The sequence below is a fragment of the Neoarius graeffei genome, chromosome 13 (assembly GCF_027579695.1).
Source record: "Neoarius graeffei isolate fNeoGra1 chromosome 13, fNeoGra1.pri, whole genome shotgun sequence".
Taxonomy (NCBI): Eukaryota; Metazoa; Chordata; class Actinopteri; order Siluriformes; family Ariidae; genus Neoarius; species Neoarius graeffei.
The window spans coordinates 40,296,996-40,316,760 of record NC_083581.1 but is presented as its reverse complement, the minus strand read 5'-3'; the positions used below and the strand labels follow the sequence as shown (position 1 = coordinate 40,316,760).

Sequence of the window (19,765 nt, the reverse complement as noted above, 5' to 3'; positions counted from 1 at the left end):
GCACTGGAGCTTTTGGGAATCTTTGGGAATCTTGCAGTCCTTTTCAAAATACAGAAAAAAACAAAACTGCACAGTGTTGCGAATCTCACCCAACTGGTGATGCGAAAGCTGGTAAATTCTGCTGAATCCACTCTACAGACCCAACCTTGTGCTTGCAGATTATCACTTGCGCTGTGTTTTCCAGAATTAGCTCAGTAAATGACACCAAGCTCAAAAAAAGCTGTCAGTGACTTATTATTTGGAATGCTAAACTTGCTCACTTTTGGAATTGTGGGATTGAAGAAATCGTGGAATGGTGCGAAAGCATTACTTGCTTTTGTGAAATACAAGATCACCCAATAATCTTTGATCTAAATCTCTTAGTGTATTTCTATATTCTTGTATACTGTTCTGTCATAGAATACTCAGATTACTTGCTACAGTAGAATTCTGGAGAGTGAAGTTTTCAGGATAGTGGCAGATCTACTCACACTTGCAGTCGCGGTTGTTCTTGGTAAGCTGGAAACCTGGTCTGCACTCACAGGCGATGCCTCCTTTTGGAGTTTCCCTGCAGATATGAGCACAGCCATGGTTTTTGTCCATACAAGTGGGGCCTTCCTTTGTCCCATTCATACGCACTGCAGAAACAAACAGAAATGTTTGAAACAGATATTTCAGGGATGTGTTTATAAACTGTAAATTACATTTCACAATGATAGGAATGAGCTCTAGTGTACAATAAAGCTCTCAAGGAGAAATAACCTTGGCTGCCTTAATTCACCTAACTGTTAAAAACCTCCTACTACATGCATGTTAAATATAATATGAAGAAAATTTCTACGTGAGGAGCAACATTTGGTGTCAGATGTTATCAAATAGCTAACATTCATTCAACCAGGGTTTAGACAAGTTTAATGTTGTTGGACATCCAATCTCAAAATTTGTAACTTTATTATTTCCTCACTGGACCATTTTTATGGCCACACACATCCTAACCCAAACACACAGTCTCAGAACTTACAGAAAGATTCTGGTAATGTGAAAGTGCTCAGTTAAACTTCTTTTTAGCAGATTATTTCATTTACCTTCTACCTGTCAAGCAGAAATAAATTGATTTTGTCTATTTAGATTCTTACTGAGCCATCCGTTGGATTATTAATAGATTATTAATAGATTATTGCACAAGACGTCTTGTCCACAGATCTAAAACGACTTTCTTTCTTAGTCATTAGCATGTCAGGGTATGGGGACAGCATATAAATCGAGGACAGCACTTTTGGTCTGGTGGAGTGGGGTAATCACCAGCAGAGAGTGGCATGAGGGTGAATGTCAAGCCGTGCTTTTCTTTGACTGACCCCAGTGCACACTTCTGCTCAGCCGTGTTTGGACAGTAAAAGGAGAACCGTGGCACCCGGCTGACTCCAGATCCCATGGTGCATCTGTGTCAATAGCATATGTCCACAGCATGGGAAACTAGCTGAGCTCGCTTGAATTGCTCAGCACTGAGGCGTGAAGCAAAAGATTTAGAATATATTTTTGGAGATGCAGAAGAAGGTAGATAGAATAGTAGCATGTCTGGAATTTTCACTAAACTTTAATCAGAATTTCAAAAAATGGGCCTTGTACAACAGATTCAGATTTAGTATCGGTCTTAATACTGTTCATTAAAACATGCACCACAGCACTGTTGAATTCTTAAAACTGATTGGTCAGAAGGTGTTGATTAATTTTCTATAACAGCAGCTCTGACAGTAGTGCAACTACAAACCACAGGTTTATATTACTGTGGCCATTCTACAATATTGCTCCTGTGAATTTTAGTGATTTATAAATCACCCAGACTTGTATGGTGGACAGTCCACATAGCCTAACAAGTCTAACAATAAATGTATATATATATATATATATCATTCTCATCTCATTATCTCTAGCCGCTTTATCCTTCTACAGGGTCGCAGGCAAGCTGGAGCCTATCCCAGCTGACTACGAGCGAAAGGCAGGGTACACCCTAGACAAGTCACCAGGTCATCACAGGGCTGACACATAGACACAGACAACCATTCACACTCACATTCACACTTACGGTTAATTTAGAGTCACCAGTTAACCTAACCTGCATGTCTTTGGACTGTGGGGGAAACCGGAGCACCCGGAGGAAACCCACGCGGACAACATGTAAACTCCACACAGAAAGGCCCTCGCCGGTCACAGGGCTCGAACTCGGACCTTCTTGCTGTGAGGCGACAGCGCTAACCACTACACCACCGTGCCACCCCATTTTTGCTCTCATCTCATCTCATTATCTCTAGCCGCTTTATCCTTCTACAGGGTCGCAGGCAAGCTGGAGCCTATCCCAGCTGACTACGGGCGAAAGGCGGGGTACACCCTGGACAAGTCGCCAGGTCATCACAGGGCTGACACATAGACACAGACAACCATTCACACTCACATTCACACCTACGGTCAATTTAGAGTCACCAGTTAACCTAACCTGCATGTCTTTGGACTGTGGGGGAAACCGGAGCACCCGGAGGAAACCCACGCGGACACGGGGAGAACATGCAAACTCCACACAGAAAGGCCCTCGCCGGCCACGGGGCTCGAACCCAGGACCTTCTTGCTGTGAGGTGACACCGCTAACCACTACACCACCGTGCCGCCCCATTTTTGCTCTCATGTTAAAATTTTTTTATTTTTGTATGAAATACATCACGGATCGGAGTGACATATTTTCGAATATTTCACTCTGATGACATCACTTCCAGTGTTTTCCCACTGACTTGATGTACATTGTCACAATGGTGAACCGGTTCAAAATTAAAATTCTTTTGATTAATTTGTATGTGTTTTTTTTTTTTTGTGAATGTGTCCTGTGTCCATATAATATAAAGTACATTACACGGTGGTGTGACGATATGACGTTTGTAGTGGTGAATGGATATATGGACCTTGTATTCATATCTGTCATTGGAATTTGGTTAGAACATATTATCTGAATGTATTTGTATCATTTACTGTTGATACTAAACAATGGCGTGGCACGGATTTCTTCATCAACAGTAAAAAAAAAGAGTTTGAGGAAAAATAGGCTTTAAAACCCACATGCCCTTATTCCTTCTGTCTCAAAAAAGTAAAACACCCCATTTGATGAGTTCTGCATCAAACTGCTTTCTGCCCCCCCGAGGTCACCCTTCTTCCTGCAGACCCATTCATCAGGCCTGGCTTGGGTTTGAGACTCTCTGAAGAGTCATAAAGGGCTAAAGTGCTGATGTGATGGCTCTTTTTTTTTGCTTCGTACTGTGGTGTAGCACGCACTCTGCGGTCGCCTCTAAAAAACGCTGCCAGATTCTTCCCGGTTTGAACTTCCCGGTAGTTATTGTAGGGACTCCTGAGACTCGGCCTTAAAGAAAAATGTAGTTAATTGATTGAAAACAGAGGTGAAGGAAAAGGAGCTGAGAGAAAGCGTCAGAAATGAGAGCTACAGTGGGGAATGGAAAAGGACGAAGGAAATGATTATAAAAGTGTTTGACAATGCGCTCATGAAACTTTTTAAATAAGTGTACCAGGCGCTTACGGATCTGAAAACAAATAAGAAGTTACATGAAACGGGGAAATAGATAAATAATCGCATCACATCCAGTCATGGTATTTTGTAGTGTCAGTTCAATCAAATCAATCAAAATCAATCAAAATTGATTTGATTCGAGTTAATGAATTTCATCTTCAGTAAAAGCTGTATGCTGGTCGCATTGGATTTATTGTTATAATGTGAAATTATAGCAAAAATCATGCTATTGTGCTGACTATGTAATGCTTGTTTAAACCAGCATGCTCAATAACTGGTTAGCTTGCTAACAACTCTGATGAAAAAAAACAAAAACAAAAAAACATTAGGGACCATGAGAGACTTTTACTAGTTTTGTTTCTGCCAATTTCAGGGAATGTGTTGTTCCTAATGGCTCCCGGTGATATATCTAATTGAATATTATTCTGATAGTATTCATCTACCCATGAAAGAAGGGTCTACTGGGTTCTGATAGTATTTAATAATGGAAACTTAGAGGAACATGGCACAGACCACTAAACCAGTTTCCATTAAGGTCCATAATATATAATGGGAACCACTAGCGATTTTTCGAATGGATTGCAATGTTTTTTGTAGGGTACCTGGAAATAATGGAATGAATGAAACCTGAATTCACACAAACCATCAAGTGTTATATTTCATATTTAAGTATTTTAACTCTCTACGGTTCTTTGTGGAAAGTCTACAGTCACACTGACTCAAGTTTACTGCAGTTAATAAAGTGCTGGCTGTCATCAACCCTGTCAGCACTGGAATGCAGGGTCTGTGTCATGACCATGACCGTGCACTCTGCATATTTTTCATAAGGCTGCAATAAGCCCAGACACAAAAGTAATATAATATCGCAGGTATCAAAGCTCTACCTGCTGGAATTTCAGAGGCCTGTGTTCGTCTCTCTTTGCCAACCATAACACAAGTCTGATGTGCGAGTGGCTATCTGACGCCAAAGCCTCCACTTTTCAGCAACACCTTTTTGCAACAGTGAAGAAACTGAAAAGCCTTGCTGATTGGCACGAGCCTGGTGTGTGACAAATGCTTTGCTTATCATCTGTGAACTGTAGCAGCATAGCATACAGCTGTCTTTTTTCCCCGTCTCAGCAGATCCATGGTTAAAGATGTAGCTGACACAGGGAAAGTAACACGAACCTTTTATAAAGAAAATAAGCGACACCTATTCATCCTCTTTCAGAAGGATCTGCATGGTGTACTCAGACTGTTCCCTAGTTCACTGCCATTACTGTGTATGGTTATGACATGGTACAATATATACAAAAGAAAATGAAAACTATCAGTTAGCAGTAACAATACAAACCGTACAGTTCACTCTTGCGAATGAGGCATTGAGTGAAATAAGGCCATCCTTAAAAAAAAATCCGTTTCCTGTCCACCGGGTGAGCAAAAAAATTTTCAGTCGGGAGGGAGGGAGGGATTTTTTTAATTTATTTTTTTTATTATATATGGATGGATAAGAAATTGCAATGCTGTGTTTGCTTTTTCTTTCAGTACTTTTTTATTACAAAAGCAGACACATTTAATAAAATGACAGTTTAATCAACTGAAACTTGTACAAAAACTTTAAGTTAGCATTTTAAATGCTGACTGCAACATTTGCAAAACTTTTACAAAGGTACTTAAAATGTCCGACACACGGACTTTTTGTAGTTCTAAATCGACCGTTAGGCCTAGTTCGGATGAAATTACACTATTAAAATGATCACTGAATGATTTGTTTTTCTGAATCTTTACTATTTTGTTGTTCGCTAGAATACCATTTTGCGATTTCACACTTAAGCAAATGTTTGAAAACTCCGGATCTCCTTCATGGTGGCTGCCATTTTTTTGTGCCGCACGGCGCATGCGCAGAGCTGATTCGACAGGGCTTTCCACAAGCGCCGGCTGCGGCCACACAATTAAGTCCAGCCGGCTGCTTTAATGACTATTATTTTTGTAGCTCACAGGCTCTAAATATTAATTTTCGATTTTAATAAAATTAAATGTTTATCTAACGGACTGACAATAATGTCAAATTGAACCGCACTCATTTAAGTTGTGATTCGCGCTGTTTGTACCGATAATAACCACAAATTCCCCGCCGACTTCGTTGATCAGGGGAGAGTAACTCATCCGTGGCCCCGACATGCGGTGTGTGCGCGCGCACTCGGCGGAGGCAGTAGTGTGCGCGCGCACTCGGCGGAGGCAGTATGAGCCTTAGTGGAAAGCCCTGGGAATGCGTAAATGTCAAGTTCGAGTTTTTAGATTTACGAGCCCGAAAAAAATGTCGAAAAACCGGCGTTAAAAAAAAAATTTCACCCGCACAAACGGCACTCACCCGGCCGGTGGACCAGAAACAGAACATTTTTTTAATAATGGCCTAATTACAGGAAAATAATCAACAACAGGGTAGTGTGATGAAGCAGACTTACTATTATCACTCTGAAGTGGGTTATTTTCCTGTGAAGTGATGTAATCTTTATAGTTACATTTGTTTTTTTTTCACTTTATTAACAATCATATGTTTTCCTTTGTTAACCCTCTGGGGTCTGAGGGTATTTCCTGGCACTCTAATGATTTTGGCATGCTCTGATTTTGTTGTCAATTTCAACAAATCTAAGCAGTATTTTCAAAGTCATATGACTTTTTTTGTATTCAGCACAAGTTCAGCTACAATAATATCTATGTAGTCTGTATGTCATGATTGCACTTAAAAAAACAGATAAATGAAGATGTTGTAAAAAGCAATTTTAGAACTGTGTTGGAATGTGTGAAAAAACATGACCTTACCCATTGTGACAAAACGTTTTGATCACTTGAAGTGATTCTGTTCAGTCTTAGGAATGGATCAAGCACAAAAACTTAAATCTGCTCCATTGATTTGGACAATCAATTGGCCATCAAAAAAAAAAGTATGTCCTATTGTTTTGGGATAAAGGGTTGGCAGTGGGAGGGGTATTCAATGAGAAGGGCAAAAATTTCCATTCCATTCAATGAGAAGAGTGAAAACCCCTCCCACTGCCAAACTCTTAATCCCATCAGGTCAAGTCACGATGGGTAAGGTCATATTTTTTCACACATTCCAACACAGTTCTAAAACTGCTTTTTACAACAGATTCATTTATCTGGTATGACTTTATTTTGGTATTTGACTCTATTCAGTGTGTCTTGAAATTAACTCTTGTACTATTTTACTCAGTTCAGAGCCACAACCAACTCTGTTACTCTGTTACACAATTACTCTGTAATTTTGCTCCCACTCTAACTTTTACTCTCTAAACTCAAAATAGAGCAAAATTAACTATTTTTGAGGGAAAATACTTTTAATGCTGGAAAAATCGCTGTCATTTTTCCTGTGTATGCACTACAGCGGACGCATATGAACTGATCTGCTCATAATAAATAGAATAAATATTTACACTTACTCGAGTTGATCTTTAGCTGGATCGAGTCGAAGTTTTAAAAAAAAAGGCACCGCTCATCATCAGTGTCGCAGTTCTCAAGATAGAATTGAATCGCTGTCCTGAATCATGAACTGAATCATGAATTGAATCGCTGTCCTGAATCATCCGAAGTGCATAAAATCTGTATGCCATCTTGCAACAAGTTTTACCTCCAAATGGCCTAAACTATGGCTGACAGATTTTATCCTGTTTACGGTGGGCGTTCCCACTGCAATAGAGAAACCAATCGAAACCGAAAGAGTGAAAGTGATTATCAGGCTGTTACCATGTGAATAGTCTTTTATGAATGCGTAAGTGGGCACTCAGTGCTCCGACTCCAGTGTGACTGAGTAAGGGGACAAGCTTTATGTTTCATCTAATTTAGGTGATTTAAAAACTATAATATTATTTAGCAGTGGGCACACAGGAAAGTGTAAAGTATAAAGTTTCTGTCAATATGTTTATCATGCTTGTAAGATAAAAAAAAAACTTGCAAAGGTATTTATCTAAATACATAACCTACTCATTCTAAACCTGTCGAGCTTTGCCGGCAAAACTCTCGACCTCAAAGGGTTAAATAAAGTTTTTTAATATGGTCAAGCCCTTCTGAATGATCTGTTACGATAGAAACAATAACATACTATAACAAGCACATTAATATAAACTTATGATTTGTAGCTGCACTACTATCCGAGCTGCTGTTATGGAAAATTCATCAACACCTTCTGACCAATCAGATTCAATAATTCAGCAGCACTGTCGTGTAAACTGTCATATGTTCTGAGGACCACAATGAACACAAGCTGTTTAGCTTTATTGTGGATTTCTCCTTAATGGTTTTGTTGAGTTTAATGGTTGCTGTACACATTCTAATCATTGAATCAGTTCATTCATTCCGCAGCATTAAAATGATTTTATATACATCTCTACAGTGATGCCCAGACGATGGTGCAGATCAGCCACTCTCCACTCAATTATCAGTTAGTTAGACAGAAGCAGTCATTAAAACTACCTGTAAACTGTCAAGGCCTTACACCTTCCTATAGCCCTATCAGCCCACAGACCCATAAACTGGGATTTATGGAGAGTTTTATACTTCTGCACTGGGGATGGAGAGGAAAAACAGCAGACACATCTGAACAACAGATTTCAGTCAATGAGTGGCTTCACCACAAATGGAAAACGTTTCTTTTCACTATATAAGGAATAAAACATGATAGGATGGGCTGTAAAAGGAAATCAATCGATAATAATAAATAACTTTGAAGCAAAGTTGAATCTTTTCAAAATTAGCACTTCACAAAGTTTATTCTTTTAAAACAGCATTTTTATTGAGTAAAAAAAAAATCACATTTTCCTGTAACCTCTGACTGACACTAGAGACTCCTTCCATAAATGTTAAATAAACATCTCCTTAAAAATTGTCACACACATTTTGTAATCCATTTATGTGAAGTGTCCTTCTTACACGTCCCTCTGGATGATCCGTTTATGGTCGCCGAGAGAGGTTACAACATTTCCAAATTAAGACAGCACTAGCAAATGCAGAAAACATGTGCATCAATTCGACAACATGTAGTTGCATCACAAAACATCGAGAAAATGATTGCAAACATAGAGAACACAAGCAATCCTACAGCCCATACAGCAATTTGATTTGATAACATGTTTACTACAAATTCAGACCGCACAACAGAAGTAGCCACAACACAAAGAGAAGTTTCTGCTCAGAGGACTTACTGATGGACCCTTCAGTGATTCGTGGACTGAATAAGTTGAACTTAACTTTATTTAGTTATTGCTTACAGTGTCTTGCAAAAGTATTCATCCCCCCTTGGTGTTTGTCCTGTTTTGTCACATTACAAGCTGGAATTAAAATGGATTTTTGGGGGGTTAGCACCATTTGATTTACACAATATGCCTACCACTTTAAAGGTGCAATTTGTTGTTATATTGTGACACAATAATTAAGATGAAAAAAAAAACAGAAATCTGGAGTGTGCATAGGTATTCACCCCCCAAAGTCACCACTTTGTAGAGCCACCTTTTGCTGCAGTTACAGCTGCAAGTCTCTTGGGGTATGTCTCTGTTAGCTTAGCACATCTAGCTACTGGGATTTTTGCCCATTCCTCAAGGCAAAACTGCTCCAACTCTTTCAAGTTAGATGGGTTGTGTTGGTGTGCAGCAATCTTCAAGCCACAGATTCTCAATTGGATTGAGGTCTGGGCTTTGACCAGGTCATTCCAAGACATTTAAAGGTTTCGCTTCAAACCACTCCAGTGTAGCTTTAGCAGTATGTTTAGGGTCATTGTCCTGCTGGATTGTGACTCTTTGTCCCAATATCAAACCTCTGGCTGACTCAAACAGGTTTTCCTCCAGAACTGCCCTGTATTTAGTGCCATCCATCTTTCCTTCAGTCCTGACCAGCTTTCCTGTCCCTGCAGATGAAAAATATCCCCACAGCATGATGCTGCCACCATCATGCTTCACTGTAGGAATGGTGTTCTCAGGGTGTTGGGTTTGCACCACACATAGCATTTCCCATGATGGCCAAAAAGATAAATTTTAGTCTCATTTGACCAGAGAATCTTCTTCCATGTGTTTGGGGAGTCTGCCACATGCTGTTGGGCAAACTACAAATGTGTTTTCTTAAGCAATGGCTTTTTTCTAGCCACTTTTCCATAAAGCCCCACTCTGTGGGGTGTACGGCTTAAAGTGGTCCTGTGGACAGATACTCCCATCTCCACTGTGGATCTTTGCAGCTCCTTCAGTGTTATCTTTGGTGTCTTTGTTGCATCTCTGATTAATGCCCTCCTTGCTCGGTATGTGAGTTTTGGTGGGCGGCCTTCTCGTCAGGTTTGTAGTGGTGTCATATTCTTTCCATTTTGCTATAATGGATTTAATGGTGCTCTGTGGGATATTCAAAGTTTGGGATATTTTTTATAACCCAACCCTGATCTATACTTCTCCACAACTTTGTCTCTGACCTGTTTGGAGGCTCCTTGGTTTTCATGCTGCTTTTTTAGTAGTGCTGCAGAGTCAGGGTCCTTCCAGAACAGGTTGATTTATACAGACATCATGTGACAGATCATGTGACACTTTGATTGCACACAGGTGGATCTTAATCAACTAATTATGTGACTTATGAAGTGACTTGGTTGGACCAGCTCTTATTTAGGGGTTTCATACGACAGGGGGTGAATACCTATGCACACTCTAGATTCCTGTATTTTTCATCTTAATTATTGTTTGTGTCACAATAAAACAACAATTTTCACCTTTAAAGTGGTAGGCATGTTGTGTAAATCAAATAGTGCTAACCCTCCAAAAATCCATTTTAATTCCAGCTTGTAATGCGACAAAACAGGACAGACACCAAGGGGGATGAATACTTTTGCAAGACACTAGTTAGCTAGTATCCACAAGATAATAAATAACATTAACAATGTCGCTATACAATAATCTCATCTCATTACCTCTAGCTGCTTTATCCTGTTCTACAGGGTCGCAGGCAAGCTGGAGCCTATCCCAGCTGACTACGGGTGAAAGGCGGGGTACACCCTGGACAAGTCGCCAGGTCATCACAGGGCTGACACATAGAGACAAACAACCATTCACACTCACACCTACGGTCAATTTAGAGTCACCAGTTAACCTAACCTGCATGCCTTTGGACTGTGGGGGAAACCGGAGCACCCGGAGGAAACCGACGCGGACACGGGGAGAACATGCAAGCTCTGCACAGAAAGGCCCTCGCCGGCCCCGGGGCTCGAACCCGGACCTTCTTGCTGTGAGGCGACAGCGCTAACCACTACACCACCGTGCCGCCACTATACAATAATAAAATATGAAAATATACTGCAGCTATCTTAAGAGTTAAATCATCAGTAAAATTAAGGTCAACTTACTCAGCCCATTAAGCACTGACACATCTGTCACTCAATCCTTCTTTTTGTGTTGTGGCTATTTGCAGCACAAATTGTTGCATGTATGGGTAACAATATTTGTTTGTGTTCTCTATGTTTGCAAACATTTTCTCAATTTGCAAGACGTTTCGTGATGTGATTACACTCTGCTGAACTGATGCATGTTTTCTGTATTTGTAAGAGTCTTAATGTCTTAATTTTAAAGTGTTGTCTTATTTGGGAAGTTTTGTGGCTTCTCTCGGCCACTGTAACCGTTACTATAGAAACAACAGCGTATTAGTACAAGTGCATTAATATAAACTTGTCATTTGTAGCTGCACGACTATCAGAGCTTATGGTATAGGAAATTAATCAATACCTTCTGACCAATCAGATTGTGCTGATGGTATAACAGTAACATACTGTAAGTGTTATTGGTGTCTGACTTGTAACGCTGTAATTGCAAAGTAAAAGCTCAAAACAAAGTAAGTCTTTTCTTTTTTCCAGAAGCTACAACCTTTTTAAGTGCTTGCACAGAACACTTTCAATTCACATTGAGAAAAAAGGGACATTTGTGATCCCATCACTCTGTAAGCATTATAAGTGTTTTTGAAAAACTTATCAGATAAGTATTTCCCTGAGTATAGATAGACCGAGTTGCTTGTTGATGAGTTACATGATATTAGTGCTTGCAATTTTGCATTTAAAAATGTTATCAGAATAAATATTGTACAAATATTGTTGGGTCAAACAATTTTGGCACAAAAGCCCTGTATTAAAGATGCATAAGTGGGGTACAAACGTACCCCAGTGGTAGTTTTGTTGCAAAATCTTTGTCATTTTACATTTATATTGTCTAACCTTCCATGTATTCCTCAAATAGGGTGTTTTTGATATGGTCTCATTTGGATTTGTATGTATAGTTTTTTTTCTTTTAAGTTATTTTATATTTTGTATCAATACCCAACTTTTCCATAAGTGGGGTCAAAACGTACCCCAAGCATTTTATATGGAGTTTCGGTTGATATCCCTAGGAACTTTTTATTTTTGTCACCTCTGGTTGTCAGGAATACATTTGTTGCCGATCAACACATCTACTGCTTACATTCTCACCACCCTGAAGAGCATTTTTACTCAGCAACACACATGTAAGTATTATCATCAGTTTTATTCGCCATACAATAGTCCTAAAATGTTAACTTATTTTCAACATCAATGAATCTTGTGTGATTGTGTTGTTACTGCATACTTATGTTGTTCTATACTTATTTTTATTACACTAGCTTACTGTGCTAACAGTAAAGTACGGCTTCCAAACTGCAACCTCAATGATGAGAAAACCTTGAAGAAATTGGGAAGAGGGACATTTGATGTCAGAGTGGAGGACAACATTTGTGCTGTGACATGGTACGACACCCGTCAGGTGACACTTGTGTCATCCTTTACTGGCCCAGAACCAGTGGAAAAGGTTAAACGTTGGGACAAAACTGCCAAAACATTTGTGGAAGTTCAGAGGCCTAACATCGTGGCGACCTACAACAAAAACATGGGGGGAGTGGATTTGCTGGACTCATTTGCAGCCAAGTACAAGTTTCCTCTCAAGTCCCATCATTGGTACATCTACATCTTCTGGCACACAATTATTCTAGCTGTGATCAACGCTTGGCTCCCGTACAAATGGGACTGCAAGGCCTGGGCTATTCCAAAGAAAGAGATCCTGATCAGGAGACGGTTTCAGACCCAGTTGGCATCCTCCCTTATCCTGACTGGCACATCTGTCCCAGTGCCAAAGCGAGGGCGGCCATCCTCAAGCCCTATGAGTTCTCCAGCTGCTAGGCCCTCTAAGAGGAGAAATGCACACCCACCAAGTGATGTCTGCAAAGACATGACTGGGCATTTCCCCATCAAAGCTGACAGGGGAAGGTGCAGACAGTGTGCTAAAGGCTACACTAACACTGTTTGTATGAAGTGTGATGTCTGCCTTTGTTTTTCAGAACAAAGAAACTGCTTTTTGGACTACCATAGGTAAAGAAGGGAGATGTAAAAATGCATCTTAAGTTTGTTTTCAGATTTGTACATACAGCATTCATCCTTGGACTTTGACATTTTACTGTGTGTTGGTCAATCCAATGAGTGCAAGAAAACACACAATAAATATATCTAGCCAATACTTTTGAAGTTTGAACCTTGTAAACAAAAGTGTTGGCTGTATAAAAGTAAAAAGAGCATTTAGAAATGTTTTGTTGTTTCCATACAAAATGTAAAAAAGTAATTGTATGTCAAGCCAGTGTCGAATACTAATTAGATGGGTGTGCTCTCACCTCTGAATAGCCACTCAAGCACCGGATACTTTACATGTGAATAGCGATAGGTGTAAGCACTGGGTACTTTACATGTGAATAGCGATAGGTGTGGCCTCAGGGGCTGCTGCAGTCAGACAGTACAAAAAATCCAAAGATTTCTTTTCACTCTCTTTAAAAAGGGCCAGCTATATAATTTATTTCATATATATATATATATATATATATATATATATATATATATATATATATATATATATATGAAAACTAGAAGTTTCAAGGTTTTTAATGGTGTCACTTATATGTTTGAATGACAAAAACTCACAGGGTTACAGATGTGTTTTTGGAGAAGTGTCAAATTGCCCACCGGTGGGCACTTAGACTCCAGAGGGTTAAAGAGTGGAAATTACTTTTTTTGAATAAATTACTTGTCATAAAACAATATAACATGTCTGACTATTATTGTTGTTGTTTGTTGTGAAGATACAATCACTTCTGTGACCCTTTATCAGCAGGAAAGTGAAGACACACACACCCAGATCATTTACAGTGTGTGAATGATGCCAGTGAAATTCTGCTACCTACCCTTGAGAGCCAACGTTGTAATTTTACAACATTTCCCCCAAAAGTTGCTAAAATGTCAAAATTAAAAAAGAAACACAATTTTTGCATCAGAGCCTTCCTAGAACAACATATATTAGGTTGAACAAATTTCTTTACACTTTTTTTCTATATTTGGGTGTTAAGGGGATAAGTAAACATGTAAATAAAGTGCATGAGAACATCATACAACATCATACTGTTGTCATTGTGTCATTACTGTTTCTCTCATCATTCTCTCCACTGGAGAATGTTATCCTCTGAGATACCGCTATACGGATGAGCACACACACACACAAAAATTCAACTGTACATGTACAGACAGACAAAAATAAACAAACAAATTCACACAAGACAAACACAAACATACAAAGTGGTGAATGAACATGTCAAATATCAAAATATGGCATTAACAATCAAATCTGAACAACATAAAATCAGTTTCCACTCAAAAATGCCCTAAATCCAATTGGGGTCATTTTTGACCCCACTCATGGAAGAGTGTAGGTCTGGTCGTCCATGCATCTAAGGGTTAAACGTAATACATTAAATATAGGTTATTTTGATTTAGTTAATTGGGGTGTATATACAGTGCTGTGCAAAAGTCTTAGGCACATGTAAAGAAATGCTGTTGACCAAAAATGGCTAAAAAAAAAATAATGAAATGAAATGTCTCAGCCTTAAAAATACTATAAACAGTCACCAGTAAGCCATATTAAATGAAGCAAAGTCAATATTTGGTGTGAGACGACCCTTTGCTTAAATTAAAAAAAAAAAAAAGTAGTCTCAGGTACAATGAGTGCAGTTTTATGCGGAAATGAGCTGTAGGTTTTACTGAGCATCTTACAGAACCAGCCACAGTTCTTCTGGACATGTTGACTGTCACACTCACTTCTTCATTTTGCACCAAAACCCAGCAGCCTTCATTATGTTTTCTTCTTTAATCTGAAAAGTGCTCTCTTATGTAATATGCTGCTCAGATACAAACATTTTTTTTTCTGTAACATTTAATTTTGTGCTGGAAAACAAACGTTTGGACTCTAAAATGTTTTTGTACTGACTCGGTAATGTGGAATTCATAAAATAGAAATCTATAACAAAGTCTGCATGAAAAAAAAGAAATAAATAAGGTGCCTGAGACTTTTGCACAATAGTATACATTCTGGATGAACATAGCTTAAAAAAAAAAGGCTCTTAGTTCAGGCTCTAACTGTATTAACAATCCAGTATCACAGGTTCAGTACATTTTAGCACAACTAACTGCTTTTAAACAGGGTGAGATTTAAACTTCAGTGCATATGAGGATTCAGATATTTGATTATGGAAAAAAAAAGTAGGCTATCTGAATGAACTGAATAGTTGAATCAACAAGTCAGAGCTTCTCAGCGATTACTTTAAAAAAAAGAAAAGCTAGAAACAGTATTGAAGCTTCTTTATACTTTGATGCTAAATCACTCTCTCTGCAAGCAACTTCATGAAAAACATTCCAAATGGAAAGAAAATCCTGTCCAATTTCTTTATATTTATTCCCACTAATCAGTCCAAGTCCTGCTTATCACTAATTCTGCCACACTGGTGCCACGGCACATACGGCAACCGTGACAGCAGATGATTATACGAGCATTCCTCCTGTTTCCCCTCAAATAATGAAGCATTAAAACGTTTAATGAGCTGATATAAAAGCCAGAGAGAGTGAGCAGAAACATGGAACAGGAGCAGCTGAGGGAAAAAGTCACTAAATGACATCAAAATATTGCTTTTTTTCTTACATGCTGCACAAAAAAAAAAGTACTAAACTGTAAATTTCATGGTACAAACGCTAGAAAGAGTGGTTCCCTCATCACCAGTCTCTCTGGAAGTTCCATCCATCCATTATCTGTAGCCGCTTATCCTGTACAGGGTCACAGGCGAGCTGGAGCCTATCCCAGCTGACTATGGGCGAAAGGCGGGGTACACCCTGGACAAGTCGCCAGGTCATCGCAGGGCCAACACAGAGACAAACAACCATTCACACTCACATTCACACCTCCGGTCAATTTAGAGCCACCAATTAGCCTAACCTGCATGTCTTTGGACTGTGGGGGAAACCGGAGCACCCGGAGGAAACCCACGCAGACACGGGGAGAACATGCAAACTCCACACAGAAAGGCCCTCGCCGGCTGCTGGGCTTGAACCCACCACCTTCTTTCTGTGAGGCAACAGTGCTAACCACTACACCACCATGCTGCTCTCTGGAAGTTAATAAGATGAATACAAGAAGACAGAGCCATCTATATCCCCTGCCCTATATACCAACTATATACCAAGTTTCAAGATGTTATTTGTCACATTTTTCAAGTTCTGCTGCAGGAAACCAACCCTACCTCTTTACACTGACCTCAGCAGCCCAGGGCATAAAGCCACCGGATCTTTGGTCCAGGTGAGCTAAAAATTAAAATTTCTCACATCAAAAGGCACATATACATTACTTTTTTAAAGATTTTTTTTACCTTTATTGGATAGGACAGTGTAAAGACAGGAAATGAGTGGGAGAGAGAGATGGGGAGGGGAGGGATCAGGAAATGACCTCAGGTCGGAATCAAACCCAGGTCCCTGGATTTATGGTATGGCACCTGAGCCACGACGCCCCCACATATACATTACTTAATCAACACATACACCAACTTTCAAGACCATACCGCTCATAGTTTTCAAGTTCTGCTCTAGAAACAAAACCTAACCCTAAGACTAACCTGAGAGACTAAGTCTGACATTGTTTCCATGGAAACATGAAAAATTAAAATTTCTCAAATTTCTTAGTATGAAAAGGCACATCTACATCACCTTGTTAACATATATGCCAAGTTTCAAATCCGCATCATGAATAGTTTTGGATATATGCTCCGGAAATTAACATTGCTCTTAGAAACTAAGTCAAAAATCAATTTTTTATGTAAAAATTTGAAAAATACTTTTTTTCAAAAATCCAAAATAGCAAAAGTCACCAGTTCACTTGTTGCTTGATATGTATACACAGTTTCATGAAGATATCTTCAGTAGTTTTAAAGATATAGTCCAGAAACGAAAACGTGACTGGACAGACGGATGGATGGACGGACAGAACCCGTTTCTATATCCCCCACCAAACTTTGTTTGGGCAGGGGATAAAAAGAACAGCTTGGCATGTTGCTAAGAAACCAGAATGCCTCCTTTTCTGAAGACCAAATAAATATAAAATAAACAAATGTCTCCTGACAGAAAACTTCATCATATCATTGATTACACATTTTTTGTTAAATTGTTTTAAATGGTGTATTATTAGACGTCGTTGGCCATACAAGTCCCCGTGAACAAGCTGTTGCTCTTGAAACAGTGACATGTAAGAACAAGTGAATTGTCGCTGCTATTGATGTCAGAGCTGATATTACAAATTAAAATTTGTAATTTCAATTTGTAATATTGGCTTTCTGACCAATCACAATCAAGAACTCCACAGCGCTGTGGTGTATTTTGTAGAAACACCTACATGAACTAGAATTTCATTTGTGCCTAAAAATATGTTTGTTTAAATTTGTTTAAATCTAATTGCATTCTTATTACTGGGTGATCATCAGCTGAACTCGGGTCTGTGTGTGTAAAATGAAAACAACAACCTCATCATTCTGCCTTGCTTTATGAGCTTCCGTTTCACCAAAAACTTTCGGTAACAGTCAAAAGTTTGTACACCCCTACTCATTCAGAGGTGTTTTTTTCTGTATTTTGCGTTTTCTACCTTGTAGAACAATAATGAAGACATCAAACGTATGAAATAACATATATGGAATTACGTGGTAAACAAAAACGTGTTTAAAAAAAGAATGTTTCATATTTTAGATTGTTCGACCATCCAGCATTTACCTTGATGACGATTTATACACTATTAGCATCATCTTAACCAGCTTCATGAGTTCGTCACCTGGAATGCTTTTCAATTAACAGTTGCGCCTCGTCAAAAGTTAATTAGTGCAATTTCTTGCCTTCTTAATGAGTTTGAGATCAAACAGTAAATAATAAATAATAATAATATAGTAAATAGCCCTATTCCACAACTGTAGTAATCTATATTATGTCAAGAACCATTTAACTAAGTAAAGAGAAACGACAGCCATCATTACTTTCAGACATAAAAGTGACTTTTAATGAATAAAAATAAAGAAAAAACACTGAATTAGAAGGTGTGTCCAAACTTTTGGCAGGTCCTGTATAAAATTAATTAAACTTTGCACAACTGCATCATACACTTTTTATTTACGGAACCTGTTTTGCTGCCAAAATCGCTGCTGTAATTATTGCTGCTACACTAATTTACAGTTTACAGCTGTTGTCCTGTGTATTTATTGTTCTGTGTAATTTTATTTGTCCATAACGCCATGACACACACATCGCTCTGAAAGTTTGTTTTCATTGGATTTTCCAATAAACTACATTAAAGTAAGAATACATTACACGGCAGTGGCGCTTGAAAGTTTGTGAACCCTTTAGATTTTTCTATATTTCTGCATAAATATGACTTAAAACATCATCAGATTTTCACACAAGTCCTAAAAGTAGATAAAGAGAACCCAGTTAAACAAATGAGACAAAAATATTATACTTGGTCATTTATTTATTGAGGAAAATGATCCAATATTACATATCTGTGAGTGGCAAAAGCATGTGAACCTTTGCTTTCAGTATCTGGTGTGACCCCCTTGTGCAGCAATAACTGCAACTAAACATTTCCGGTAACTGTTGATCAGTCCTGCACACCGGCTTGGAGGAATTTTAGCCCATTCCTCCGTACAAAACAGCTTCAACTCTGGGATGTTGGTGGGTTTCCTCACATGAACTGCTCGCTTCAGGTCCTTCCACAACATTTCGATTGGATTAAAGTCAGGACTTTGACTTGGCCATTCCAAAACATTAACTTTATTCTTCTTTAACCATTCTTTAGTAGAACGACTTGTGTGCTTAGGGTCGTTGTCTTGCTGCATGACCCACCTTCTCTTGAGATCCAGTTCATGGACAGATGTCCTGACATTTTAATTTCGAATTCGCTGGTATAATTCAGAATTCATTGTTCCATCAACGATGGCAAGCCATCCTGGCCCAGATGCAGCAAAACAGGCCCAAACCATGACACTACCACCACCATGTTTCACAGATGGGATAAGGTTCTTATGCTGGAATGAAGTGTTTTCCTTTCTCCAAATATAACGCTTCTCATTTAAACCAAAAAGTTCTATTTTGGTCTCATCCGCCCACAAAACATTTTTCCGATAGCCTTCTGGCTTGTCCACGTGATCTTTAGCAAACTGCAGACGAGTAGCAATGTTCTTTTTGGAGAGCAGTGGCTTTCTCCTTGCAACCCTGCCATGCACACCATTGTTGTTCAGTGTTCTCCTGATGGTGGATTCATGAACATTAACATTAGCCAATGTGAGAGAGGCCTTCAGTTGCTTAAAAGTTACCCTGGGGTCTTTTGTGACCTCACCGACTATTACACGCCTTGCTCTTGGAGTGATCTTTGTTGGTCGACCACTCCTGGGCAGGGTACAGTAACAATGGTCTTGAATGTCCTCCATTTGTACACAGTCTGTCTGACTGTGGGTTGGTGGAGTCCAAACTCTTTAGAGATGGTTTTGTAACCTTTTCCAGCCTGATGAGCATCAACAACGCTTTTTCTGAGGTCCTCAGAAATCTCCTTTGTTCATGTCATGATACACTTCCACAAACATGTGTTGTGAAGATCAGACTTTGATAGATCCCTGTTCTTTAAATAAAACAGGGTGCCCACTCACACCTGATTGTCATCCCATTGATTGAAAACACGTGACTCTAATTTCACCTTCAAATTAACTGTTAATCCTAGAGATTTACATACTTTTGCCACTCACAGATATGTAATATTGGATCATTTTCCTCAATAAATAAATGACCAAGTACAATATTTTTGTCTCATT

General features: G+C 39.0%; 1 protein-coding gene across 3 annotated transcripts in view; it reads right to left on the bottom strand.

Moving 5' to 3' along the window:
* The window catches only part of scube3 (signal peptide, CUB domain, EGF-like 3), a 233,417-nt gene that overhangs the window by 90,048 nt on the left and 123,604 nt on the right, over positions 1-19,765 (bottom strand). For all 3 annotated transcript variants that reach the window (XM_060937716.1, XM_060937718.1, XM_060937717.1), the window contains exon 5: positions 471-617. In XM_060937716.1, the coding sequence (XP_060793699.1) occupies positions 471-617 (147 nt within the window). The remainder of the gene's footprint in view (positions 1-470; positions 618-19,765) is intronic.